Raw genomic sequence first — 11,752 nt, 5'->3', positions numbered from 1 at the left:
GTATTATTAATTTACTAAAAAAAACACATTTTTTCCACAAATTATTTATTTTTGTTTTCGATAATATTTTTTTTTCTTATTATGTGTGTGCTAATTAGCCTATTTTATTCCAAAGTATCGGGAACTATATGTATATAACTAAGTAATAGAAACAATTAAATAAATAACAATCTTCAAGTTAAAATCTAACTTGACAATTTCAAAGAGTTAAAATGTCTTTTTTATACTTTGTTATTGAGTATGAAACCATTAAAGTATAATAAAAAGTAATTACATGCTGGTACTGTAATTATATTAATTATATTTGCAGAGACAGAATTGAGAATAGAATTACCCCACACAAATGAGCTTCATTAGTGTAGAACAAATAGTTGCTGAGTAATTAAACCAAAAATTGGGATTGGTGGGCATTTTTTTAATTGAAGAAGTAATCTTCCAAAAGTGCGAAAAACTGGCTAACTTCATATTTTTTAAGACATACCACTTCACACCGACAAAATCAACAGTTAATACTACTAACCATATATAATATACTATACAAATTGATACACAAAATTAGTCTAAATAACAAGAGCAGAGTCGTTCAAACTGGTTTTTGGAAAATGCCACGAGACCCAAATTGGTTACGAAAATTTGCATGATGATTTAATATATTTAATTTTATGATGAAACCGACACTAAATATATAAAGAAACTGTAAACCGAATAAGGAACGATGATACGATTATTACACGTCATTTTCTTCTTGTGTTTTGTTGCGATTGCATGTGCTGGTGCTGTCAACGAGACTGAATTTAACACGGTGAATGTCTGTGGAGATGGTAAATGGGATGGGTACTATGAGCAGTGTGATAGCACTCCTGGGTGCACGAAGTCATGTTTGTGTGATCTTGGATACACCCCAGATCCCGAGACTGGGTTATGTAAAATGAGTTGCATCTATGGTGATGCTTGTGAGACTGGCTGTTTGAAGCCAGATACCTGTGAGATCTGTAATGTCGACAAAGGGTATGCAGCTGATTGTCAAGGGTGTAAAGATGGGTATATGTGGTTTGGAGAAGGCAATTGTAAAGAAATGCCTTTAAACACGACATTTTTGTCGTGTGGACTTTTCTTCAAAGAACTCTGGAATAACTCTGCTGTATCTGAAAAGGAAAGAAATAATTTCAATTTAGTAATTGGAAGTGATCAGTTCGATAAAGAAGGCAAAGTCTCAATTCCTTTGTTGCCAGACAATATTAAGAGTCGACTTCAAGTCACCAGATGCTCTCGATTGGTTGAACCAACAAAGCCATATACCTATGGTGTTTGGATACGAATACAATCAGACAAGAAGCAATATGTCTCTATTGAATTGGATAAGAAGTATTCGAGAGAAGAACTGATATTAGCATCAACTCAACAAAAGAAGGTGGGGAACTCAAGAGGGATGGTAGTACAAGAGGAGTGTCCTTCTACAATAGACATCAGTCAGTCTGTATATTGTGTCTATAGAAATGGTGGGTATTCCAAATATGTCCAATCACCAAGAATAGTTACTTCTATGGAAGCCGGAGCAATCCAATATATCTTTGTCCATTCAAAATACGCTGCTGAGGAAGTGGGATCTTTTGATATCTTCATTAACCCAATTGTCCACGCGTGTTCGTCGAGTTATAGTGACGTTGAGTGGAATGAGATGGCAAGCTCGTCATTTACAACGTCTTTGAATTTGCAGTACTCTATTCTGTCTACTTCTGTGTGCTCTATTGACCTCGTGAAAGGATTTTGGTTCAAAATCCCGGGCGCTGATGAGACTTTAGAATTCTCGACATGCAACTCTGCGTCTGAATATGATATCAACTTGGACTTGTTAAGAGTCAAGTTGGAAAGTTATGAGGGGCTGAATACCACAACTACTGATTTTACTATGGTCAACTGTGATGATGCATCAAAGGCTGAATGTGTCAGGACAAGAACAGACGGATGCAGTTCTACGTCTCGACTTGCTCGTATGGTAGCTTCGTTGAGCCATGAGTACGTCTATTTCTTGTTTGTTGGGATCAATGAAGAGTACTCCGCAACCATCCAATTGGATATCAAAACGACTTGTCCGCAGAACTGTGGAAGTAATGGTATTTGCTCTGCATATTCCGGGAAGTGTGAGTGTCTTGAGGGGTTCGTTCTTAAGGACAGTGTCTGCACAAAATGTGGGAATGGTGTATTAGATGAGAACGAAGACTGCGATTTGTCAGTACCTGGCTATATTGATCCGAAGTGTGATTCTACTTGTAACTGCAAATTTGGACATGAACCAAAAAGTATTGGAGGAGTGACAAAGTGTGCTGTACCAACTTGTGACAACAAGCAGATGGATGAATACGAACAGTGTGATGGTGGGTTTGGATGTGACCACTGTGTTTGTTTTTTTAAATGTTTTAAAATTTTTTAAAAACTTTTTAAATGGATCAGTGAAGTCGAAATGCAATTTATTTGAATATAAAACTCATCGAATAGGTCTGTGTCAATGGCACCAAGAAATACGCAAAAGCGAGATTTGACTGTATGTTGGCGACTTGTGGTAATAAGAAGTGGGATAAAGGAGAAGAATGTGATGGTGGAGATGGGTGTGTAGAGTGTGAATGTCAGCCAGATTGGTTTAGTCAAAACCAAGCTGATTGTACACGACTTTCGTACTCATTAAGGAACTTTTTATTCTGGGGTATTGGGTGTATAGCATATCTTTTGTTATACCTCTTATTGTTGTTCTTGATAGTCATTTTATACATCAAGTTAACTGGTAAGATCAAGAAGGAGTTGGATGATGAGAAGTTGGTCATCTTTGAAAACACCATCATTCCATTTGATAAGACCAACTCGCAGTATATCGACTTGAGACAAGAGAACCCATACTTCACTTTCTCGTCGAATAACATCGACTTTGGGGATACAAGGCCTGAAATTAATGAGCCAGTCACAACGGATATTACACTCACAAACAACTGGAAGGAGAACATGCACTTTACATTCCACTCTGGTGACTTTGTGAAGTACGAAATCATGTGTAAACCATTCACTGGGACTATCAAGCCAAAAGAACAAGTCAAGTTATCAATTACTTTCATGGCAAAGTGCACTACCATTTTGAACGAGAAGGTCCCAATTACTCTGAGATATGGACAACTCCAAAACATCATGAAAGACATCAAGAAGGAGAATCCAAATTTAATTGCACACGCTTCACAATCCTCACAAAACTCCGAGAGTGATAACAAATCCAAATCATCGGGAGCTGGATCCAACAAGAATAGTCACCCGTCACATCCAAGTAATAACCCCTCCAATCCATCGAAAAGCACTCCAAGTGGCTCAGGCAAAAGTGACTCCGACGACTCAAAGAAGAAGAAGAAAGGGAAGTCTAAAGTGTCCAAATTCCATGTCTACTTGAACTTACAAGTCGAGTCTGCGTTGTCCACTAAACTTGATTATGAAGAAATTCACTTGCAACACCCCCCTATTGGAGGTGGAACATTTGGTATCGTCTACAGAGCGGAGTGGAGACGAGTCGATGTTGCCGTCAAGGTCATGAAGACTGATTTGGTTGGTTTGGCTGAGTTGTTACCAAACTTCATGCAAGAGGCTGAGATGATGGAGCGTATCAGATGTCCATACATTGTCAATTTCATTGGAAGTGTCGTGACGACTGATACGTTGTGTTTAGTCACTGAATTCTGTCCACTTGCTTCTTTAAGAAAATTCATGAAGGTCAACGCTATGACTGATTTACTCAAAGTCCGATTCTGTCAAGATATTGCAAAGGGTATGGAGTACTTGCACCACAACGACATTTTACACAGAGATTTGAAGACAGACAATGTGTTGGTCTACTCGAAGAATCCACACGACCCAATCACCGCTAAAGTCACTGATTTTGGTACCTCAAGATCATTCATTGAATCGTCTGGGAAGATCGAATTGCAGAACATTGGTACTCCAGTCTACATGGCGCCTGAAATTAATAAGAAGGATCAGATGACATTAAAGAGTGATGTCTACTCATTCGCTATTTGTATGTTGGAAATCTGGTTGGGGAGAGACCCATACGATCCAGCCAAATTCCCCGATTCGGAGTCTATTCTCAGATTTGTCGGTGCGTCTAAAAGACTTGAAATTGCAGACGACTGTCTCTTCAAGAATATCATTCAACAAAGTTGGAAGAACAAACCAACTGAAAGACCGACATTCAAGGAAATTGGTACTGCACTGGACTCCATTCAGAAGAAGTTGAACGACGCCTCAAAATCAGACTCAAAGAAGGATCACTCCGGTTCAACTGGGACGGGAACAAATACCAAAGACAAGAGTGTCTCGTCTTCTGAGAAGAAGAACACTCAAGAGAATACAGACAACACCAATACTAATACTAATACCAACACTCAGGAAGAAAGTATTGAAGCTTCAGTCTCTTCACAAGTTGCTGGTGATGAAGAGTAACCGTTTTAATTCAGTCGTTTTAAGTTGTTTTGTTGTTTGTTTCAGTGCTTTTGAGTATCAATATATAACTATTTATAGAGATTTGATACATAAAAATGAAGTAAAAACAGTTGAATTAAATCAATATAACAAATTAGAACCCTTTGTATATGATCTCAAGCTGCTCGACTATCTTCTCGATCTTCCAACGCTCCGCAGACCGCGGACACCACGAGTTTGTTATCACAGTGAATATCCCGTCCGACACATTATCTGGTTGTGGAAGTCGTTTCCCACTCGTCACAAAGTCCGCGACGTCCCAGGGGTGCTTAAATCTGTTCGCTGGGAACGCCGGAGCCCAGCTTGCTACTTCGAGCATCGTCATCGCAAACGAATAGATGTCTGCCGATAATTTATAATTCATTTTGTCGAGGATCTCTGGCGCCATATACGTCGGTGTCCCAATCCCTTTCGTGAAGGTCATGTTCGTCAACATCATATTAATATTTCTTGACGTCCCAAAATCAGTGAGTTTGGCGTTCACAGGGACATCCTCTTCAATTGATGGTATCAAGAAATTGTCCGGTTTAATGTCTCTATGTAAGATCCCATTGTTATGTAAATATTCAATTCCCTTTGCCGCATCGATCATGAACTTCACCTTCATCTTCTCACTCACAAAGTCCTCAGAACGCTTTTTAAGCAAATCTTGGAGACTTCCATACTTACAGAACTCCGAGACCATACAGATCTTATTTGGAATGAAGACGGCTCCATAGAAGTGCACTAAATAGTCACTGCGAAATTTGTCGAGCATCGCAACTTCTTTACTAAACTCCTCTAACCCTTTGTTGTCCGTCGCACAGTTCTTCATCTTCTTAATGGCTACATCGTACTCCCGAAATTTGCCTTTAAAAACAACGCCAAAAGAACCTTCCCCAATTTTTTTCTCTTCTTTTAACATGTCATAGTCTAATCGGGTTGTGAGTTGGGTCTTTAAATGGACGTTAATCGGCACTTCATATTGTTGCGCCTTTCTCATATCGAGTGCAATTAACATGATCTTCTCATGTAAGTCACACGTGCAATATGGAGTGATGAAGATTTGGAATTCACAGGCTCGTCCTTTCTTTAATGTAATAATTTGTGGGTCGGTTCGAATAGAGTATTTGTCTGTACCTACTTTAGTGGAGAGTTGCACTTTCAGGAGTTTCGTCTTTTTGTTGCCAATACACAACAAGTCCCGAGACTCAACTCCAACAGGGACTAATTCCCCATCAGAATCAATAAGAAAGTCCAACACCTTCTTATTAGATACCAAGCCACTTTCTGTGTTAATCGTTTCAAAAGACACATTCGTGTGTTTCATGTCAAACTCGCATATCTTCGCCTCTTTTTGGAGCTTCTTCTTTCGTTGATAGATATAAAACACAAGTATGGAGATAAGAATAAACAGAAGGACGACTAACACAAAGACTCCAATGATCGGCACACCAACAGCTAAAAAGAGATTGGTGTGATACAAACACTCCGTCTTGTCAGAAGACAAGTCATAATTGGTACCAACACATCCAGTGCATTTATTATCTGCTTCTCCCGTGCATTGTGGGATATCTTTATAATGTTTACATACTGCTGTATTGCCACTTACACGAACAAGAACATATCCAGACGAGCAATTGGTGCACTGTGATGAAGTTGCACATGAAACACAATTGGAGCCACACAACTCGCAAATCGAGTTTTCATTCACAAAGAACGTCTCCTCACATGATTTACACCCATTCATAGTAAACAGTGTGCAATTGGCGAATGTCGAGTTGTGTACACATGTGGTACTCCCATCAACATTGTTTCCACGAGTTATGTACCCACCTTCAAAGTTGCATTCAGTGCAGAATGTGCTGTTCTTGATACATTGTAAACACTCAAACGCACATTTGTTACAGTCTCGATCCTTCCAATAATACCCACTTTTACAAAACGCACATCCATTCGATGGAAAGAACGTTTCACACTTCTCAGCAAGCTCACCTAGACCGACACAAGTCATCGTGTTCTCATTGAGAGTCATTCCACTGTAACATCCAACACACTGCGAAGGCGAATTCCCACACGTCCGACAATTTGCATCACATCGTTCACATTTCTTTCCACTCACGTAAAACCCATCATCACATCTAATACACCCACTCGCACCCATCACTTTACAGCTCGATATTTTCGCTTCACTGGAACACATCACCTCTCCCGTCATCTCGTTATACCCAAATTGTAAATCAGAGTCGCAAAGAACACATCGACTATTAAATACAGCAGCACACCCATCTAATGGTATCGTGGAACAAACACTTTGTGAATCAAGAGACTTGCCACTTATACATTGAATACAATGCCCATTAGCTGTACTGCTGCAATTGACTTCATTTGGTAACAAACACCTCCCGTTCATCAAAATGAAAGAAGATGAACACACAAAACAGTTCCGATTCCAATCGCACAATTCACAGTGCAATGGACAATCGGAACAAATTCCACCAATAACAACACTCCCTTGTTCACACACAGAACACGTGTTATTTGTTTTTGTTAAACAATTCAGTGACTCTAAACAGTCTCCCTTCATATCGTTATACTCATTAACACACGTTTTACATACACCAACAGTGGTACACATTCCACACCCTTCACATATTCCACACGTCGGAGGGTTCGTTGTTGTCAATCCATTCCCATAGGTACATGACAGACACCTTCCTTTCTCTTTCAACATACAAGTGTCCTCTCTCTTCATTTCATTTCTCATTGTGGAAGTCTTTTGTGTGTAATAGGGTATACATTGTTCTTCGTTTAAAGTTACTTCATAAGCACCACATTCATCCGTTGTCAACGGAAGAGGACATGACCCCGTCTGTGTAATCCCACTTCCACATGTCTCGCACCCGATATTATGGATCTCTTCAGTCTCACATTTATCAATGTTTTTCAACACATGACAAACACCCCCACGAAGGGAGTACCCTTCTTTGCAATCAACACACGTCGAGGTCGTGCATTTCGAACATCCATCATCACAAATTGTACAAACACCATTCAACTGAACTTCATTTCCGCAAGGAATACATTGCCGGTCACTCTCTGTCTTCAACGAGAATCCAGAGTGACATAACAAACACACCAATTCATTGATATTGAATATTTCATTTGTGAGTGTACTATAATTACAACTGTAACAGTTGCTCATTTGAAGTGAACATAATGACTCAGTGGAGTGACTCGATTTGTAATGTCCAATAGAGACTAAAGCACAATGTCCAATGGTATCAACATAATGGTATGCATCACACACATCACACTTCACAGCGTCGCCAGATAAAGAACATTTCTCACAATAAGGTATTGAGACAGAACAAGAAGAACAACTGTTGTTTGTGTTAATGTGATATCCCACTCCACATGAAGAACATGTTTCTTTGTTCGTACATGTGAGACACCCTGTCATTGCCGTGTCGCACGAAAAACATGTTGTTGCTTCCAAATAGTATCCACTTCCACACCCAGTACACTCCGTTGTATTTTGTGAGCACTCAACACAATGAAGTATTTCACTACATTTGTAGCATTCCGATAGATTCAGAAAATAGCCCTTAACACACTCTGTGCACTCCGTTTTGTCAAGGGCGCAGTTATTACAATTTGCATCTTTACATGTAGTGCATCGAAATGTGGTTTGATCGACTCCACCTTCTTTGCACACTTCACATTTCGCTTCAGTGTTGCTACAGTTGAGACAGCCGTTCATTGAACTGCATGGATAACAATATGCAGTGGATGGGTAATTGTTTTCTTCACACTCCAAACAAGTGGTTGATGTACAATGAAGGCAATTTGATGAACATGGCAGACATGCGTCATTGTATAAATATGATGCTTTCGTTGCATCACACTCTGTACACACTTTAGATGTCGGAGAACATGAACTACAATTCGTTATCGTGTCACATGTCTTACATGTCTTGTCCGTATCAAGGTAATTGCCCGAAACACACTTGGTGCACTCCCGTGATGTTGTAAGACAGCTCTCACACCCAGTGATTGTGTCGCATGCTTTGCATGTAACACCATCAATGAAATAACCCGTATTACAAGTTGAACATTCCGTTGTACTCGTACATGTTTTGCAAGTTCCTTCTGTGTCTATAGAGCAACTATGACACATCAAATCGCTCCCTCTATAATACCCACTCTCACATGTTTCACATCCAAACGACGTAGCGCTGCATAATAAACAATTTGCGAGTGTACATTCACTACAATGGTTTCCTCCAGTCGTGTTTAATAAAAGAGGCGAGTCACACTCAATACAATTAAAGTCGGAGTCACACGTTTTGCAATTTGCAGTGATTTGTTCACATGATTCACATTCAACAAAATCACCTTCAACCTTCGTCGCTTTGTATCCATCTTTACATGTCAAACATTTCGAGTCAGTTTGACTACACCTTTCACACCCATTAATAGTTGTGCATGTCTCACACGTGTGTTGGTTTGTGAGGTAAAACCCCAACTCACATTTATCACAACTCTTCTGACTCGAGCAGATTTCGCAATTGGGAAGATTTGTCGTGCATTTTTGGCACCCCAATGAATTGAGATAATACCCATCAGCACATGTTGTACACGTTGGAGATGTTTGGAGACACTCCACACACCCATCTATATCCGAACATGGGTTGCACTTGTTCTCATACGACAAATAAAAGTTGTCTTTGCACTCACTACAACGCGTCTGACCGCATTTTAAACAGTTGGTATAGTAATTGTTACATACACTGCATTTCCCATTTAAAGAGTAATGAAACTCATCACAAGTGAGACACTTGTCATCTGTGTTTTTGCACTCGTTGCACCCTTCAATCGAGCAAGCACTGCATTGATAATCAAGAAGAGTGTAATTTTTTTGGCACAGTGTGCATCTCTGGACGTATGAAACACCATAACAACTCATACAATTATTTGTACATGGAGTACATGTGTTTAGTGAACTAATGTAATACCCTTCATTACACGATGAACACACGTTGTTAACAGCAGACACACAATTTGAAATCGTCGTGTATTCAACACAAGTACCATCTGCTGTTAATATGTAGTCAACATTACATGTTACACATGTTTTATTGTTCTGAAGAAAACAGTTTGGTAACTGTTTACATATCCCATCTTCAAGGTAATACGTCGATAAACACTTTGTGCAATTTCTATAGACCATATCCATTACCGTCGTTGGAACAACATTTGCACATTCAACACACCCAACCATATTTGAACATGGCTCACAGAGTGTTTCTGATCCTGATGGGAAAAACCCCTTTCGACAAGCATCACAGTAATATTTGTTATTATTTGATTTTTGACAAAAAGAACACGCTTCCTTTCGTTGTTCACACGTCTCACAATGACCAACTGTCGTATTCTTTGAAGTATCAGCATTACACTTCGAACAACTCTTAGAATATGTTGTATCACAATTCACACTATACTTTGATACACAAACACTTCCAAACTTTACACTTGACCAAGTGCATGATTCAGTCTTAATACACCCAACTCCAATTAGTAAATAAGAAATTTCGCATTGAATGCAATACGAGTTATTGGATAAAGTGCAATGCGCATTTTCCATTTTTACACACTGCGTTTTCTCTTTGTTAAACACCGTCGTGCTATTGCAATTAATACACCTCCCAGAGTCAGGTAGACACCCTTCATCACCACATACCTGATCACAACTCACACACTTTCCATTACTTTTAAAATACCCGAAGGTACATACTGTGCAATATGTAGAATTTGAACATGAAGTGCAATGATCCAAAACTGTAGAACACAACTGACATTGTTTTTCTGTTCCTTTGAAATACATCCCATCTTCACATACACTACACTGATCTTTATCATTACATTCAAGACATTGGTCTACGTTACATTCTTAAGGTTAATCGATCTCCATACTATATAATAATACAAACTATAACATATGTAAGTATTCGATGAAAAAGACCATTTGGCATAATATCCTTTGATGCATGAATCACATTTCTCTGTTGAACCTTCAAAACGACAGGAATCACAATGTCCAGAACACGCTGCTTGTCAAATAAAATTTATTATGGTTATACAATACAAACCTACACATTTCTGGGGAAAAAACCCTTTAAGACCATACCCATTTATACAATTGTAACACCCTTGTGATGTGCCACACCCATCCTTACATGGACCAAACGATTCAGTACAGTCTTCTTGTCACTCCACTTCACTGATTACACGACTAACAAACTAATACATCCATTGTTGTTGGCATTTAAATAATACCCTACTTTACAGTTATTGCACTTATCCGACCAACAACTTACACAATTCGATATTGTTGGACAGTCTCCTTTCACTCTACTTGTTGTGTTATTAAAATAAGAAGAACTACTTTTATTCAATGACAAGTGTTCATCACTCAACAACTCGCTGTTATCCAAAGAACGAGTGACATTTCGCTGTGTTCTTGTTGTTGATAGAATAACAGGAATACAAAGAACGAAAACACAGAGCATTTTTGCGTTTTGAGTTGTATACAAGTTACTCAGTTTGTTCCATTCATTTTTTTAGTAAAATTTAATTCATTTATTAATTAGTTATTAATTACCAAGTCGATCAAAATCATAACATTTTTTTCTATTACCAATTCTTACTAATATGGTACATTATAGTTGATTACTTTTTAATTCAAAAGAAGTGACAACGAATAATTCTTTACAAAAAGAAATGATTGGCTCATACTACTTTTTTTACAACAATTCTACTGTGCTTCAATTGTATATTGTTTTTTACTTATCTTGTTAAATAGTTTTAATTACTATATATAATAGTTTAAAGGAAATAATCTGGTTTTATTTTTTGGACAAGTGTTCTTTTTTTGGAATTATAAAAATGGAAACTTGTCTTTTGTTTCTATATAGTTTATTATTAATATTATATAGTACATCAACTCAATCTATTTTTTTACATATATATGTTTGTCTAACGTGTATATTTATTTATTTATTTATTTCAGTTGTACGTTATTCTTGCGTTTCTTAATAGTATTTTACTTATAAGTAATATACTATAAATATAATTATTTTTACTAATCTTAATAATAAAATGTGATGATTTTTCAATACGAACGATAGTTAATTTTTTTTACTAACTATCGTTTTATTCAAGTTTAGTTCCTTAAGAAAAGATAAAATTATAAATGAAT

The 11,752-nt window shown here is 38.0% G+C and overlaps 2 protein-coding genes across 2 annotated transcripts; one reads left to right on the top strand and one right to left on the bottom strand.

The window, feature by feature from the left end:
• Positions 1 to 715: 715 nt before the first annotated feature.
• EIN_369950 (serine-threonine protein kinase, putative) lies at positions 716 to 4,473 on the top strand (the record flags this gene model as incomplete). Its single annotated transcript, XM_004259386.1, has 2 exons — positions 716 to 2,398; positions 2,497 to 4,473. The coding sequence occupies 2 exons, from the start codon at positions 716 to 718 to the stop codon at positions 4,471 to 4,473; spliced, it is 3,660 nt and encodes a 1,219-aa protein (XP_004259434.1).
• A 133-nt stretch (positions 4,474 to 4,606) lies between these two features.
• Positions 4,607 to 11,063, bottom strand: EIN_369940 (protein serine/threonine kinase, putative; the record flags this gene model as incomplete). The annotated part of the gene is made up of 2 exons (XM_004259385.1): positions 4,607 to 10,443; positions 10,796 to 11,063. The coding sequence occupies 2 exons, from the start codon at positions 11,061 to 11,063 to the stop codon at positions 4,607 to 4,609; spliced, it is 6,105 nt and encodes a 2,034-aa protein (XP_004259433.1).
• Positions 11,064 to 11,752: the final 689 nt, after the last annotated feature.

This window comes from Entamoeba invadens (assembly GCF_000330505.1).
Source record: "Entamoeba invadens IP1 unplaced genomic scaffold scaff_1105074726357, whole genome shotgun sequence".
Classification (NCBI taxonomy): domain Eukaryota; phylum Evosea; order Mastigamoebida; family Endamoebidae; genus Entamoeba; species Entamoeba invadens.
This window is presented reverse-complemented; position numbering and strand designations above follow the sequence as displayed.